The following is a 17820-nucleotide window of genomic DNA, read 5'->3' as shown; positions in this document are numbered from 1 at the left end:
AACAAAATAATAACAAAAAAGTAATAAATTTCGATAGTCTCGTAACATTTTTTATTCAAAAATATTTACATACCTGACGTCTTTTAGTTTAGAGGAATGTTAGCGGACAGTAATTTTTGTGTTTTGTAATCATTAATTGGCCATTAATAGTGTTTTTAATAGTGTAAAATTATATCTAATAGTGAGAGATCACTTACTTTTGTTTTGATGGTTAAATGCTGACCAGAAAACACAAAAGTTGCTGGCCCCTAAACTTTTCCTTTAATTTATAGTCACTGTATAGATATCAAAACCTTGCATGCACATGTAGCAAACAAAACCATAAATCCTCTAAGGAGTAGTTTGTTGTTGGCCATTTCTCCCTTAGCTAAATTCTTATTACTTACTCAGCCAATTTAAATTCAAACATGGTGACACCAGAAAAAAAGAACCTCTCAACAGCTTTAAATGCCAGGACCATACAGTCATCATCGTTAGGGACCGAAACCATAATTTTATGTCACGGATTTGGAACAGACCAATCGATTTGGGACAAAATCATTCCTCTTTTGTTAGCTGAAAATTACAGTATAGTTTTGTTTGATTGGCCGTTTTCTGGAGCTGTTGAAGATAAGAGCCTGTATGAGCACTCCAAATACACATCCTCCTTTGAATCTTATGCTGATGCTTTTATCACTGTTATGGATGAGATGGGTCTCAAAGATATCATTTTTGTTGGGCATTCCATGGCTGCTATGATCGGTTGCATTGCCTCCACTCAAAGACCTAACTTATTCAAGAAACTCGTTCTTCTTTGTGCTTCCCCAAGGTACTCTCCCTTCTTTCACTTTCAAATTCACCCTAACTCCATTTACATATATATGTTCTATATATAGAGAGAGTGAGAGTTGAGTTCCATGTGATTCTCATAAAATGAATGGATTATGTTCTTTCGCTTTAATGCTCATATGCTTGTATTCTCTCTTTTTGTGAGCATGATATAAAACTTGATGCACGTTTCAGTTAAGGTAAAGACTTAGCTGCGTGCTGTTAATTTTATGGAAAAGTATAGGCATATTATTTGACAACTTATTACTAACAATAATTAATTATTATATTTTAAATACATATATAAAGAGACACATCTAGAAAATATATCTATAAAGACACTTCTATTAAATATAGCCATAAAAAAGACATTTTTATTAGACACATACACGAAAACACTTCCATAAAACACAATTATAAATAAGAGTTGGCAGATATGCTGTTGGTAACGTAGCGGGACCGTAATTTTATATATGAGGAGTGATAGGGGTCATCAATTTTTGTATTTTGTAACCATCAATTGGCTATCAATAGTATTTTTAATGGTGTGAGATTACATCTAATGGTGGAAGATCACTCACTTTTCTTTTAATGGTTAAGTGCTAGCCACAAAACACAAAAGTTGTTGGCCCTAGACTTTCTCTATAGATATAACTGAGAACTTTAAATAATTTGATATGTTAACTAAATTGTTATTTAACGATTTTTTAATTTTTAACTTCATAAGATACCTATATATGAATTTTCACGTTAGATTAACAAGAGAAACCAACAAAGTTGACACCTACTACATACTCTACTAGGATTTTTTTAGTGTGACCAGAATGCAAATTGAAACTAAATTTGATCCTCGTAAAGGTGTTATAATTATTTGAGAAAGGATAATATTAATTCATAAGATACGTTCTCAACAATATAATCATTAATAGTACTGTTTGAATAATTCTATTGAAGTGTTTAAACTTTAAAGTTTAAACTTATTCGTGTACACATACATGCGGGACTGAGTAATGGTCCTTTTTTTTTTTCTCTTAATTTCCTTTTTTATTATTTCTATCTTTTAGATATCTACACTAAAAAAGTAATTCAATTAATTATCATTTCTCTAATAAAGTATTTGAAAGCTTGGTGTTCAAACTCTAACAAATGAGTTTAGCTAAGAACACATATTAAAATTACTATTAGTGGATATTTTTAAAATTTTTTAATAAATATATAATAAATATATTAAAATTTAAAGTTTACATATCTATTTTTTTTTCAATTGATAATAATATAATATGTCTTTAGCGAAACACACTCTCTCTCTCTCTCTATATATATATATATATATAAAGGCCGGCAGCCAAGTCAACTCCCGTATTAAAAAAAAAAGAGAGAAAAGTTTTATGAAATCAGTTAATTATATGATTAGTATATGTAGAGGTCGTATTATTACTCCAACGTAAGCTTCTATAGTTTAATAACAAGCTAAGATAGTAGTCAACAATATAATTAATGCTTAAGATCCTTCTCAAGTGCCGGCTTTCTATATTGTTTGCCATGGACGACAAATTAGTGATGAGATAACTTATATTGTCGTCCTATACTCCTATCACTAACGACGACTTATAATACTTAATAAAAAATAATAATAAAATTAAAAGAAAGAAGTAAATATTTATACATAAATATATTAATAGCTGATTTTAGTATACAAAGAGTATTTTTGATAATTTTTATGGGTGTCATTTCATGTATTTTTTTAAACAAAACAATCATTTATAAGAATAATCAAAGGTGGAAATTCAGGTGCAGTCGATTTCACGTGAAGATAGTTGAGAACTGTGATATAAAAATTTAGTTAAATAATTCAAATTATCTAACGACTCTCAGTTATTTACTTCACGTGAAGTAGATTGCACCTGAGTTTTCACCATAATCAAATATATAATAGAAGAATATATTGTATGATTATGCAGGTACATAAATGATGAGGACTATGAAGGTGGGTTTGAGAGGGAAGACGTTGAGCAGTTAATATCAACAATAGAGGTGCAGTTTGAAGACTGGGTTTCAGCATACGCTCCAATTGCAGTGGGTCCCAACGACTCTGACGCCGTTGACAAATTTGGAAGCTGCTTGAAAAACATGGGCGCACAAGTGGCGGTGTCCTTGGCCAAGACCGTGTTTCATAGCGACAACAGAAAGATACTGCAAAACGTTGAGACGCCATGCACCATCATTCAGTCAAGTAACGATGCCGCCATTCCGGTGAGCGTAGGGCACTACTTGGAGAGGATGATCAAAGGGGTCTCTGCTTTGAAGTTCATAGACATGACTGGCCATTTCCCTCAGCTTACTGCACCCCATAAGCTGGCTCAGCTGCTCAAAGCTGTTGTGGAGTTTGGTCATCCACAAATTTAAATCCCGCTAGGGAGCCAATAAAATATTTGTATAATATGTATAATAGACTCTGAGTTAAAAAATAAACATCACCCATACTTTTTAGAATAATAAACATCTCATGTCATGAAACTATTTATCGCAGGGTTTACTGAGAATCGAACTCTTAACTTTTTGGATGTAGAGCTTTAATACCATGTCATGAAATCACTCATCACAAAAATTTAAACTAATAGGAAAAAGTAACACTAATGGTTATATCTCTAATACTGAATCAGACATCCCTAAACATCCATTGTCCACATTGTACAGATATTCCATTAGCTCCCTATACTCCCTCTAAACATTGTTTCACTTGCGTGTTATCAATATTTATGTTTCATAATGATTGTCTTTTCGTTTTTTAGTTACCTTGTTTATCTAAACCGTTCTTGTTATAAAATTGATGGAATTATGAAACATATTTTATGTTTTTATGCTATTTTATTTATTTGAATTGATACAAATATTACCAAATAACATGTAACAAAGAAAAAGAAAACCCTCTAAATTGGAAAAAAAATTAATAAAGTCACAAAATAATAAATTAATCATAATTGAATTTATAATTTCCGTTATATACAAATTCTACCATCTTTATTTAAAATTAGTATTTTTACTCGTAATAATATTATAAAATTATAATTTTTTAGAAATTATATAATATATACAAATTAAATTATATTTTTAAAATTTATATTTATTCATTATAATTTAAACAACTTAATTGATTAATTTATCAATTATCAATAAACTAATAAATCAATAGTCTAATTAGTTAGATCACAGATTTGGTAACAACTATGCTTACAAAGTTGGTATTTTTTAAGGTTGTGAAAACCAAACTGATCAATAAATCGATAAAATAATCGGTTCAATAGTTCAAAAATTCAACCAGAATTTAATCGAAATTCAATCGGTTTAATTAAATATAAAATAAAATTATTAAAAATTTAATATATAATTTAAATAACAAAATTTCATATATAATATAAATAACTCAAAACTAGATTCGAGCATAAATAATAGAATGCAGTGAAATATTGCAACATAGTCACGTCAACAACTCAAATCAGTAACTAGAATCAACAAATCATAAAAGTAATCATAAACAACACAGAATCAAAATCATAGCATAATTCAAAATCAAAAAAATTTCAACATAAACAATAAACAATGTAAAGAAGCACTGCCTCATAACACTATCAACAACTAAGAATAAAAAAAAAAACAGCAACCGGCAACTCAAAAATCAAAATAAATAAAATTAACAAAATAACCAAGCAAGGTGACCGTGCAGCTAATATTCCACAACCGAGCAAAGAGAGACGTCGCCATAAGAGAGACAAAGAGAGAGGACGTTGAGCTCAAAGCCTCGGACAGAAAGAGACGAAGACTAACAGATCGAGCGACGATGGAGCTAGTAGTTCTTCGCAGTAGCCATGCCAACAGCTCCCGACTCGACGTCGAGGAGAAGAGGATTGAGGAGAAGTGACGACAATAGATGTTGACTTCGAAGAGAGCGACAGAGAGAGATCCGAAGAGACGACGACCGACTGACGACGACGAGAAGAGGAATGATCCGAAGAGATGACGACCGATTGACAACGAGGAGAAGAGGAAAGATCCGAAGAGACCGATGGTGGCTGGGTTTTAGGGTTTATCAGAGAGAGAAAGGGGAGGGGTGGGTAACTGGTAAGGGTGTACATGGCCCGGCTCGACTCGAAGACTCGGCCCGGCCCCAAACACTTTAAGGACTAATTCAGTGTGATTTTATCGGGTCTAGGGCCGGGTAAGGGTCTCAAAAATAGATCCGGTCATTATTTCGGGTCGGGTCCGGGTCATAGCTCGAGTCACCCGAACTCGGCCCGGTGGCCCGGTCATCATACACAATTAATATTTTGTGTTATTAGTGATGGATGATGGCTATTCTTATGTGAAATTTAAATATTATAAACCTTAATATTTTGTGTTATTAGTCATTATAAGATTATAAGTTAATGTTTTATGTTTAAATGCATAAGACTTTAGACTAATGCATAATATTGTGTTATTTGTATTGATTTAAATATTTGGTGTTATTAGACAATATTAGTATTGATTATGGTTATGCTTTAATTTTAGAGAAGGGTTGATTCTTGTTATATTTTTTTAAGTGAATTTTACTATGTGAATTGTGAAATAATGATTGGAGATTAGGTGATTTTTACATGTTAAAGACATGGTTTTCACCCGATTTTTATCTAGTTTTCACCCGGCCCGAAGGTGCGTAGGTTTCATCGGGTCTAGGACCAGGTTAGGGTATAAAAATTAGACCCGATCTATGTTTCGGATCGAATCTGAATTAAGCCAAATCCGATGTGGCCCGACCCATATACACCCCTAATAATTAGGTTGGTTTCTTTTCTTTTTGTATATAAAGCAAACCGATAACTCTAAAAAAATCCAATTGGTTCTAGCAATTTATCGGTTAACTATCGATTTATCAGTTCTTAAACCAGTTTTTACAGAACGGTTTTATGCCTTAATCGAATTAATTACATGATTAGTTTTTTCTATTAATCCAGTTGAACAGGCCAATCCTATTTGGTTTTTGAGAACATTGGTATATTTTAATAGTTTAGTGCCATTTTCACCAACTCGGCTTGCATTTGCACAGTGCTGGTAATGACGTAATCTTAGTCTCACCCAGAGATTCATTTGAAAGTTGGAACACACAACGGGGCGGCTACTGAAGAAAGAAGAGCAGACGCCGTCGTATTAATCCCTAAGCGTCGAACATGGAAGCAACACCAAACACACAACAACAAGACGATGATGATATCGTTTGCTTAGATGCGTCCTTCTTCCTCAATGACAAGTAACCTCTCTCTCTCTCTCTCTCTCTCGTGAATACACTGTCCTCACTCTTACTCTCAAGTTCTTTCGTGGAATTTTAAGTTACCAGCTTACGAACTTCACATTTGGATCCCAAGACATTCAGCTCTTCTGTCTCCAATCCGCTTCAAGTGAGTTTTCTTTGTTTATTTACTTACATGATGACTCACCAATCATATTTTTAGGTGCTGATTGTAACTACTGGCTCTTTTTTAAGTTATACTTGAATTGATGGAAGCTAAAGGAGCGTATTGGAACTAGGGTTCAAAGAAATTTTATTGCATTCTGAGTTGTCTCAAGAAATTTTAAAACAGCGCCAATGTTTTGACCTTGTTATACTTTAGCCAAGTGCTTCTTCACACACAAGATTATTCTAATTTTCAGAAGTATGCAGATTGGGTGTGGAATGGGTTAATTGTTTAGGATGAAAATAACCGTCAGCTACACTAATTATGTTTCGGATCAGCTGATTTTGATTTGACAGGGCAGCTGGTATGGCCGGGAGCCATGCTGCTAAATGATTATCTTTCAAAGAATGTTGAAATGCTGCGGGGTTTCACTGCCATCGAATTGGGTTCTGGTGTTGGTATGTTTTCACCTTGATACGAAAATATCATTTTGTATGCTTAGAATCTTAGACTCATTTCATTTTAATTGGGTTTTCCATTTGTATTGCTCGCAAACAATGATTACCTTTATTTTAGGTATTACTGGAATACTTTGCAGCAGATTCTGCCATAAAGTTGTGATGACGGACCATAATGAAGAAGTGCTAAAGGCAGGATTATGAAATCTGTTCCTGAGCTGTTTAGTAGCACATTCCAAACTATCTGCATTGTAGACTAATTATTATGGTATCTCTTCTCAGATTTTAAATAAAAATATAGAGCTCCATTCATGTTCCGACAATACTAGTCCTTCTTCTCGCGGTAAGTCCTAAACCTTATGAAGAGATAGATATTTTGATGCATTGAATTAGACATTCTATTTAAATAATATTTGATGCAGGATTATTTGCCAATAAACTGGAATGGGGGAACTCTGATCAGATCAATGACATTTTACAAAATCATCCAGGAGGTTTTGACCTTGTCCTTGGAGCTGACATCTATATCCTAATGAATATAATCTTGAATTTATCCATACGTTTCAATATTTCCCATTCTTACTCATTTCCCATTTGCTCATTTTTCTACTTCAATTCTCATCTCCTTCCTTGTAGGATATGCCTAGGTGCTGGGGAACCTTGAACATTCTTCTTTAATAACCATATGCTATTTTTGTCTTAAGTTTCTTAGTCAAATTTCCATGGTTTTCTTGCACTGGATTGATACTTTTAAAATATGGGCCATTGCAGAATGGCATGGCAGAAAACCAGGGACCGCAATGGTGGTGACGCCATGGCATTTCCTGACAGAAATGGCTGGATTCTGTGGAATGTATTTTGCATTGGAGGGCTGTTTTTGTCATTTTAAAAACCATAAAACTAGTGTTAGGAACACAAAACCTTCTCTGACTTGATTTCAGCCTCTTCACCAACCCAAGGAAGCAAGGAAGAGGAAGTTATAGTGCTACTCCTACTGCAAAAAGGTTTTGTGTTGGTGAAGAGGCTGAAATCAGCCAAAGAAGGTTTTGTGTTCCTACATTAGTTTAGGGTTTTATAATGACAAAAACAACCCTCAAAAGCAAAACAATTCCACATAACACCGCCATTTCTGTCACGGAATGCCACTGCTCTCAGTCCCTGATTTTCTGCAACACAATGTACTCCCAGATGGCAGCAGCCACAAAATCCGCCATGTCATTCTGCCATGGCACCGCCATGGCCGATATTTTAAAACTACGAAAAATATCATTATGGAGACCTTGACAATGCATAAGTTTTCAGCAGTCAAGCGTCCCTATGCTATTCAATACTGTTGAACAACTATTGTGGGCTGGAGAGGGCAGGAGATGCAAATTCATACTAGCCTATGTATCACGAACTAAGACGTAAGTAACCTAGCTTGTTATGTTCAGTGTTGTGTTTATTTTCTTGCCTTAATAAAATTTGTTCTGCTACTTTTATGTTTTACTGGCAGCATATTTATCTTGTAGAATGACTGGATCCAAGTTTGCATAGTTAATGTATCTAAAATCTAGTGTTATTGGATAGGCTTAGGAACAGATATTATGTTGCTTAGAATGCGGTTGAAACTAGTTTTGTAAAATCTTTACAAATTTACATTATTTTGAAAGTTTTCTTGGTTTTGTGCTACCTTGATTAATTTTCTTTGCAACTCCAAATAAGTAGAAAGACATAGTGGAGGACCATAAAACCTGAAACCTTCTTCATGAATATTCTTAAAAAAATTGCAAACGCTAGGAACAAAAAGTATACTTTACCCTAAAACAAAAGTAATCTCTGAATTTTCCTTCATTATTTTATTTTACGCTCTTCAAATTTGAACAACGAAAATCATTTTACCTTTCTATTGCAGACATCAATCAGGTACATTTTAGCATAAGCATTACGGTATCTAATTTTCAAATTTCCATTTTATTCAGTCCGTGTCACTGTCGGTTTAAAGTTATAAGCATTCTGTTTCCCTCCTTGCAGCATGGATTCAATGATTCTTATCGAAGCCTCTAAGCACCAGATGCAGATGAAAGAAGTGCCTGGAACTCGGCGCATTGTCGGAAATCTTGAAGGAGTCATCTACGAAATTACACTCGGGTCAAAGCATTAAATATATTTTAGTTGGAGTGACATGGTGTATGATAACCAAAACAGATTTGAGGGTTTGGGCTTTTGTTCAACTGTTTCTTTCTCGATCTGTCTAACCAGCAAGGCGTTGTTGAGGACACATGATTTTCTTCAAATAGATACAAGGCAGATAAAAAGGACATGATAGGAAGGTTGCTTTTCTTGTTTCAATTTGAAGGGATCCACAATAACCATTGGAGTTTTTCAGGACACTAGATTGGAGTATAGTCTTTCATAAAGCTCTATATACACATGCCCAACTATGTAGCATGCCCCTAGTCCCTTTACAACCGATGAATCTTTGAAGTTTGAACTAGTTCATTGACCAGGTTTCATGTACAATTTTATTTTCTTAGCCTTGCGCATAGTCAAGATGGATATGTCTTAAATGAACACAGTTGTAATCTGAAACTTGATGGTCTCCTTGAAGAAGTTTTAAGAATATGAAATTACATTCAGACATTGAAAAGGTCATCCCCATTGACATGGACGCTTCCAGGGTCTATATCCTAGCAATTCAACTAGCTTGGCGAGCTAACTGATCATATTTTGTATTAGTGCCAGCTGTGATAGGATTTATTACTAAAATCATTTGTAGGATCAATATATTCACCAAGTTATGGTGACTTTCTACAATTTGCTATTGAAATACTAGTATACTACTAAGGATTCAGTAGTATTTGTTGTTGTTGGTTGATCTACTAAGGTATCTCAGGTCATATTTGGGTACGGGAGTTGGTTATTTTAATTGACTAGCAAACTGCACTGGAACTCGTGAAATACTTCCTAAGTTGTTTGAAGGTAAAAACTCAAATGAAGTTGACTTTACGTGAAGTTGATACTTGAGAGCCGTTAAATGATTTGACTAATTTGACTAAATTTTCATCTAACGGCTCTCAGGTATTAACTTCACGTGAAGTCGACTGCACCTGAGTTTTCACCTTGTTTGAATTACCTAATTTTGAGACTAATTGAGTTGCAATCTAGGAGGGAGACCATACTAAGGCCACCCAGCAGTTACAACTAGATTTTGGGGTTGTGTTTGTGTTCGAAATGCCATATGACGAGAACTAGGATTGGATATTTGATTATTATTTTAGTTTCTAGATTATTTTTTTATAAGATTATAAAAAAATTAAAAGTACAAATCTACTAATTTATTATTTCTAATAACAAGATAAATTCGCGAAAGACATTGGCATTTGCCTGAGATGAACTGCATAACGTATAGTTGCCCTTAATTATTTGAATAACTTGGCCATATTTAATGCTCGTACTGATACACACATTTTTATTTTTAATATTAGGTTAACAATGGTATTTTCTTAAATTATAATTTATTGTAGTATTTTTTTAAAATGTGGAATGATTTAATTTACGGAATACAAATAGAACCGTGTGATTTTTAAGAGGTACAAAAATCGAATCATCCGATTTTTAAGAGTACAGAAATCGAACCATCAAATTTTTATACTGGACCAATTTATGTTTAAAAAATTAAAAAAATTTAGAATACAAAATTTGAAGTACCGAATTATGTACCTCCTGTCGTTTTAAAAAACACAGAAAATTATAACACTCCTCCTATTTCCATATCCAAATTTTTTAGCTTACTAATACACTGGTTGGTGCAAAAATCTGCAAGTATCTTTTGTTTCTTGGCTCCTCCCAATTGATGGAATCCCTGCAATTGACTCAAGACTGGCACTCAACTCATTTCAGTTTCATGAACAGCCTCTCTTCTCAACTCAAACTCAAACTCAAACTCAAACCCATCAAAGTTAAGGCCTTCTCTGCTGCTGCTGCTGCTTCTTCTCAAATCAGAAGATGCGGCAGGGCGAAGGCCTCCGATGCTCAACTGAAAGAGAATTGGCTGTCTTCACTGTCTTACCCTCTTTTGAGTGAAGACACACGGCAACACCAAAGTGATGCCTCCAACTTCAAATGGGTTCTTGGAATCGACCCTGACGTCTCTGGCGCTGTGGCGCTCTTGAAAACTCAACATTCTCATTCTGATTCTGCGCCTCAGGTATCCTTCTTCTTTTTCGTTCGCTTTACGTGGCTTTCTAGTTTTTACCTTATAAGTCAGAAGGAGGTGTTCCTGTAAAAGGAACAAGTGAATTCAGTTCTCAGAAGTCTGCTAGATTCCTTATATAGTTTGGAAATTACCTCTGACGATGGTGGGATTCATTTAGGGCTTTGGGTTTGAGAATTTGGTGTTTTATGCAAGAATTCATGTTTTCCTGTCAATACATGATATTAAAAAGAGATGAAAGTGATGCACGTTGGAGATAGATTTATGAAGGAGCAAGATTGTTGATAGTAGAAAAGGTGCTGTTTGCTATTAACATGATCAGAGGCTGCTATGCAGTGTGATGTGAAATGCAAAAAGGCATAGAGGGGTTATTTAGTCTATCCATTCTTAAATTAATGTCTCGTGGATTGTGATAGTAATTGATTAAAGTTGTTCAGCTATTGTGCAGTGTTACTATTAGATTTCTTGGTTTCTTCATAAAAGGAAGAGGCGATGAAACTATAAATCCTTTCTATTTTTGTGGATTGGCATTTTATCCTTTAATTATATTGATTTCCTCTTTTTAGATAGATGATGCTCGGAATTTCATTGCTCCATATGTTGCCAAAGATGTCATATAATTTTAGTCCAATATATGCAGGTATTCGATTCCCCTTTTGTGAAAATACTTGTTGGGAAAAGAACTCGAAGACGGTTAGATGCGAAATCCATTGTTCAGTTGGTTCGTAGTTTTGATGCTCCAGTTGGTATAATATGGTTTCTCAATCTTTATCCCCACATAAACATGCAGGCATCTTGATTGCTTTTCTTTTGGGCTCTGAGCTTCAACAAAATGTTTACTTCTGATTGATATTAATTTGCAAATTGAATCATCATAGGCTTCAGTCCAATTGTCTATTTTCTCTTGTTATTGGTGGTTTTAGCCTGAAGTTTTAAATCTTGACTTCCTTATCTTTTCTTTTTTCCTTTCCCCACTTTTTTGTTTCTATTCTATCACCTGGTTTGCAAGCATAATATGTTGACAATTCTAGCTGATGTGATTTAATTTATTGCAAGCATCTTAGTAAACTTGTACGTTAATGTTTAGTATTTTATTTCTAAATTTTCTGCAATACAAAAATGTAGAGTTGATGGAAACTTTGGATGGACTGGCTGTTAGTTAAGTACATTAAGTTCATGAATACATTTGGGAAGCAGTGGATACTGTACAGAATCATTAAGAGATCTTGTTACTCTAAATCCGAAGCTGCTGTTAATGTAAGAAGTCAAAATTTTGATATTTTGAGGATCCTTTGTTCATAGGGTGCCCCTTCCATTTCCTCGGTTCCCTTGCTACCAGGAATAATCTTAATGTGTACTTGTTGAATTACAAAAAAATGAAATATCGATTGTGTTATAAAATGTTTTGATATTTTGTGTGCTTCTCCTATCAGTATTCTCAAAATGTTGGTCTGATATTGCTTATAATTTCTATCATAGATGATGTGCCCTTAGTTATAGATTGTTGGTAACAATTCCTCAGTTTATTACTGTAATTTTGGAATCATTATCTTGCTTTTTCGTATTTCTTTGAAGGTTGACAATGTTTATGGTTGGCTATTTGCAAATTGAATCTTGATTTCATTAGGAACCACTGCATACATAGAGCAATCACTCCCTTATCCACAAGATGGAAAACAGGTTTGTATGCTCACTATAACTTGAAAATCTTTGGAGTTTTATAATGAAATTAGTATTTTGCCAATGGGTAATAACTTGCTACTTTCTTTAATTTCCCATTCCTTTTGAAAAGTTGGTCAACTAGCCTTCTCATAATTCCCTTGATTTGGCTTCAAATTGTCCCCTAATGGGAAGAAAACCCTGCCTAGATCTCAAGAGTAAATTTGCTTTCCTTTCATCGACCAAAATAAGGTTGCTAAAGTGTCACATTAACCATTTAACTCGTACTAGATGAGTTACAAATCCAACTATGCAAAACATGCGAATTCATATATAAACTTTCTTTTCTATGATACTCGTGATTTAAGTAAACGCTAATGAAATCGGTTAAGTCTCAATTCTACTAGAAAGTTTACGAGTCTAAATTAGTTTTTGTCATTTCTATTGGGAACTTGAGTTTATTGTATAAATTTCTTATTCTTATTATTTATATGTTATGTCAGACTGTAAACTAATATACATGCCAATTACGTATGGTATAATAATTAAGTTATGGGTTAAGTTATATTTTTACAATATTTAATACACATGCCTTGTTACAAAGTTAAATAATTTAAATATTAATAATAAGTATTTTATTTAATTATGTTTAGTTTCCAAGATATATTATTTAAATGATATGTTTTGAACAGTTAAACTTTATGAGTTGACAAGTTGGCTTTATGATTCGAGTTTATTGAGACGTTTTACTGAATTCTCGAGTTGGACAACATTAACTAGAACCTTTCCCTTGAGTACCATTAAAAAAATTATACTATTGCCCTAGTTTCTTGTAGTCAACATAGAATGAGAAGATCTGGTTGAATGATGTGAGCATTAGGCTAGTCTCCTATTAGTTGATATATGTAAGGAAAGCTGTCTGCTTATTTAAGTTGAATGGTTTGTTCCTCTTTTGAATGAAACCCACTTTGAGAAGGAAAATGTCTTTTCCTAGTGTGTTGTTTCTTGCAAATTGCCACTGGTTGTTTGAGCCATTATTTAGAGAATTCAGAACAGAGAGAGAAAGAGAAAAAAAGGGGGGAGGGGGTTCGGGTTCAAATTATTAAAATTAATATTGGGTGCCACTATTTATAGAGTAATTTAAGAAACTTTGCTGATGTTTGCTAGTTAGAGGGAAATTAGTATTCAATGGTATTGAGAACACATCTCATGTTGGTATGAGTTCTCATTAGGATCTCTAGTTGTACCTTATGTTGGTGAAAATCTGGTATAAGGCAACTTCTTGTACTAATGAAATATGATCGAAACTTGATCTATAAATGACAGTGATGGATTTTTAATGTTTAAACTTTTAGATTATGTGATTTATCTCTGAAGAAAAGCATGCACCATGCCTTGTTCTTTAATCTCTTTTTAGTCTAAATGTTTAAGGAAAGAGAGAGAGAGGGGAGGGTGGCAAGGGGAGGGGGGATTGGACTAGTCTTTTGGGAGCGTTTTGAGCCTCCCTAATGCTCAGAAGTTTCCTTTTCAATTTCATGCAAGCTTTGTTTTTCTTTTTTCTCAGATCAACTAATCTGGTTCATCTTACGAGTGTTAATACATTTAGTTTCTCTTTTCCAAGTAACTATTTGTGGTTTCTGTTAACAATTACATCATTGTCTTTGAATTTTACTTAACTTTGGTTAATAGTTTGCCCGTATTTTGTAATTTAAGGGCTGGTGGAGTGGAGGATTCGGATATGGACTGTGGATTGGGATCTTAGTTGCTTCAGGATTTTCCGTTGTTCCGGTGCCATCTTTTACTTGGAAAGCAAAATTTGAACTCTCTGGAAACCGGTCCACAAAGGTTGGTTTGTTTTAACTATGCAGATTTGAATAGCTATAAGCAAAAAACTACTATTTTCTCACCCCTGGTGCTTTCCTTTGCTTATCTTCTCTGTTTCAATCTGTAAGAACTGGTATCAAATACCTAGAAAAGGTGAATGTGACATTACGAGTGACCTGTATTTGAGCATGAGCGGAACGTGTAGCGCTCCTCCTTGTGTTGTGTGATCTACTGAGAAAATAGAAGAAAACAGTAAAAGGTTCTTCAAGCTCTCCAGAGGTCCAAATTTATCCTAATTCCAATTCTATTCCAACTTTAGATGCTCCCATGCATTCTTCCTCACCCTAAATCCTAAACCCATTTATCCTTATTTGGATCACTTTAATGATGCGGGTTCCTAGCACAATCATTCCGTAAAATTCAAGCCTTTATTTATTGTTTCTTACACTGCCGTCTTTCATTAAACAATCATACTAGCTTAGAATCTGCAGATATTCTCATCCTGCACAATTTCTGGAACAAATAATAATTTTGTTTGAATCCACTGTGAGCTAACCCCACTTTAGGAAAAAATATTTGGTTGTAGTTGTTAAGTGGTTTCTCTTTGATTTCTTAACACGTTCTCTTAATAGCAAAGAGTTTGCCTTTGATAAATGTATTTGAAGTTTCGAATATTCTAAGGAAAATCTGGTTCTTTGGACAACCATTTTCTCTAATGTTCGATGTAGTCAGGAAGATTTGAGGACTTGACCATTTAATCTTATAAGTCTTTTGTTTGCATGATCAATTTGGAATCGGCTATATATCTGTTTGCTTGGGGAACAGTGGCTTTGTCCTGATTCTCCAGAAGCTCTTTCTAGAGAATAATGAATTAGAGAAAAAAGTTTCTATTATTCAAATAGTCTTCAGCTGTCTTTAGATTTGTTGTGAAATAGAATAAGGTCCTTGACTTTTCTTTGGAGCTAGGGTAGTGAGTTTTTCAAGGGGGTCCATGTTACAGATCTCCATAGGAACTGGGCTGCCATTGCCCATGGATGTTATGCAGTTTTATCTTCTGGGTTCTCTGTAACTTTTCTATTAGCTTTATACTTATGGACATCTTATGATTCTTATCCTCCTCCTCTCTACCTTTCAAGGAGTTCTCTTTGTAGTAACTTTGCAGCTCTCTGTTGTTGTTGTAATGAGTCTTTTTCCTTGATAATAGGCTGTAAATGTAGTGCTACATTGACGCTGTCTCCTTATAGCGGTAAAGGTAGTGTCTGACCTGAAAGCAACTAATATTTGGTTTGCTTTAGTTCCTTCCTCTTTCCCCTGTTTCACAGGAACTGTGATTGAAAGTTCTATTGGAAAATCACTTGATGCACGCACCTGCTGCATGCTATGAATTGTAAGGAGGGCAAAATGTATGTAGGCTTATCCTCAAAAGTGAAGCCTGCTTTGTTTGTGAAACCATTTTTATTTTTATTTTTAGCTCTTTTGTTTTCAAGGTTTTATGAAGGAAAAATGAAAATGGAAAACAAAATTTTATTATGTGCACTGTTTTCACTTTTTCCTATATAAAATCCTACAAATCAAAACATTGAAAATGAAAACAAAACATCTTCAAAAACTAAACAGTCCCTAATCACCCTCAATTAATCCTAGTAGATATAACTTTTTCATGATTCTTTTTTATCAAGATACTATGCATTCTGCACCACCATTTATGTTGTTTTTAGAAACAAACTCATGTAACTCTCTAAGGATCCCGCTTCATTGGAGGAAATTTTAGCAACACTGTCTGTTGCTTTCTTGTTGATATTTATAGATCTTGTTTGTTGAATACGGTAAACTTTCCCTTTTCAATGGCAGTCATTGAATTTTTTATTATACAGGATGACAGCAGGAGAGTTGCGTCTACATTATTTCCATCACTGGAATCCCTGTTGAGTAGGAAGAAAGATCATGGTACTTATTTCTCTTAATCAATTATTTAAAGTACTATGCTGATCAGTTATCCAAATGTAAAATGTAATGAGTCTCTAAGATCCCCAAAATCATATATTGCTTCTTAGTAATTGTGAAATTCTGCCTTTGAAGTTTTCAATATCCTATTTTTAGACATTAATTTAAGTAACAAAATCCTAGAAACCATATATTGCTTCCAACAATGGTTTTATTTGACTCTCTTAATTTTTGGCGGGTTTCTGGGGTAGACCGGAATTGTAGTTTTGTAGGTTAGTGTGGTGGAACAGAAACTGGAATACCTATGATATTTGATAGAATTTCTTTGTTAATTTTGTCTAGTCAGTAGTCACCTTCTATGTGATGTGATCTTTTATTGTCCTTAACTTTAAGGGTGAACTACAAATTTGACCCCCAAAGGATAGATCTGCTGACAGATGAGTTTAAGATTTTTTATTAATCAATGGTATTCTAATGATGAACTTGGTTATTAATAGTTATTTTTGTTGGTTTTCCTAATATCAACGAAATGTGTCGAAAGAACTAATTTGTTGTCAAATTGATCTTTTAGAAACTAATTAATCGCTGTCAATATTTTAATGACAAAATTGTCATTTGTCAATACATTAATCATTCGAACACCATTTTAGAATAAATGCTTATGAAGCTAAATTGTGAGCATCTTGATCTTTTTCAGGGTGCAATTGGTGATTCATTCTTTTTATAAATTTACTTCATTTCCACTATTCTAAATGATCAAAATTTAGCATAGTAGAACCTCTACCATATCATCTGAAGCACCATAACTAGTTCACTACAGTTGCATACCCACTGAAAATTTTTCTTATTTGATGATTAATCTTTTAGGTTCTACTGTTGAATGTATAAGTTACTCTTGCATTGGTGCTTTAATATCATTTTGATGAATGCAGGAAGGGCAGAGGCTTTACTAATTGCTGCATATGGGAAAGATCAGAATAATGTTAATAACTTGGGATCATCTTGTGACACTATCTTAGAGAAATTGTCTTGAAAAGTTGGCATGACAATTATTTAAGTGCCACAGTGCCCGATTCTTTTCCTAATCTTGTAATTTGAATACCATTATTGTTGTAAACTATATTTTAGTTCAGGACAAATGATATTATGCTTGTCTCTTTCTACTTTTTAATATCTTGTTCTAAAATATAAAATTGGATAGCCAAAACAAGCCAAGTCTAGAAATTTTCCCTCACAATGGTTAAAATGTGTCGTAAATTATTTATCTCAAAAGTAAATTATTTATCTCAAAAGTTAAGTTGATTGGTTGAGTTTGCGTAATCTTTTATGTAGGTATTTTTCTTTCTTTAATATTGTTTATAAAAGTTTATTTATTTTATTTTACACAGGTATTTTTTAAATAGGTATTTTTCTTTTTCTAAAATAATTTATTTTAAAAGATAAAATTAATAAGTAGAGATCTATAATCAACAACATACTCCTCTTTCCACGTAAACGTGCATCC

General features: G+C 33.6%; 3 protein-coding genes across 4 annotated transcripts; all 3 read left to right on the top strand.

Annotated features, from left to right (window-relative positions):
• The first annotated feature begins 398 nt into the window (after window positions 1-398).
• LOC107638351 (strigolactone esterase D14-like) lies at window positions 399-3426 on the top strand. Its single transcript, XM_016341586.3, has 2 exons — window positions 399-808; window positions 2769-3426. The coding sequence occupies exons 1-2, from the start codon at window positions 408-410 to the stop codon at window positions 3211-3213; spliced, it is 846 nt and encodes a 281-aa protein (XP_016197072.1). The 5' UTR covers window positions 399-407; the 3' UTR covers window positions 3214-3426.
• Window positions 3427-5644: 2218 nt separating this feature from the next.
• LOC107638352 (Putative methyltransferase family protein) lies at window positions 5645-9542 on the top strand. Its single transcript, XM_088483091.1, has 8 exons — window positions 5645-6091; window positions 6172-6239; window positions 6575-6694; window positions 6813-6886; window positions 6977-7037; window positions 7117-7224; window positions 7989-8100; window positions 8708-9542. Exons 1-8 carry the CDS (start codon window positions 6012-6014, stop codon window positions 8835-8837), a joined length of 753 nt encoding a protein of 250 aa, XP_088339217.1. The 5' UTR covers window positions 5645-6011; the 3' UTR covers window positions 8838-9542.
• Window positions 9543-10436: 894 nt separating this feature from the next.
• LOC107638353 (Holliday junction resolvase MOC1, chloroplastic) lies at window positions 10437-17531 on the top strand. 2 transcript variants are annotated; one of them, XR_015881411.1, is made up of 6 exons: window positions 10437-10883; window positions 11530-11635; window positions 12517-12569; window positions 14262-15775; window positions 16247-16319; window positions 17249-17531. XR_015881411.1 is itself a non-coding variant. In XM_016341588.3 (6 exons), the coding sequence occupies exons 1-6, from the start codon at window positions 10530-10532 to the stop codon at window positions 17347-17349; spliced, it is 819 nt and encodes a 272-aa protein (XP_016197074.1). In that variant the 5' UTR covers window positions 10437-10529; the 3' UTR covers window positions 17350-17531. The 2 variants fall into 2 exon arrangements, 1 of the variants encoding a protein (XP_016197074.1); XM_016341588.3 differs by having other exon boundaries at window positions 14262-14393.
• The last annotated feature ends 289 nt before the right edge of the window (window positions 17532-17820 follow it).

The sequence above is a fragment of the Arachis ipaensis genome, chromosome B4 (assembly GCF_059453495.1).
Source record: "Arachis ipaensis isolate K30076 ecotype BB chromosome B4, ASM5945349v1, whole genome shotgun sequence".
NCBI classification, from domain to species: domain Eukaryota; kingdom Viridiplantae; phylum Streptophyta; class Magnoliopsida; order Fabales; family Fabaceae; genus Arachis; species Arachis ipaensis.
This window is presented reverse-complemented; position numbering and strand designations above follow the sequence as displayed.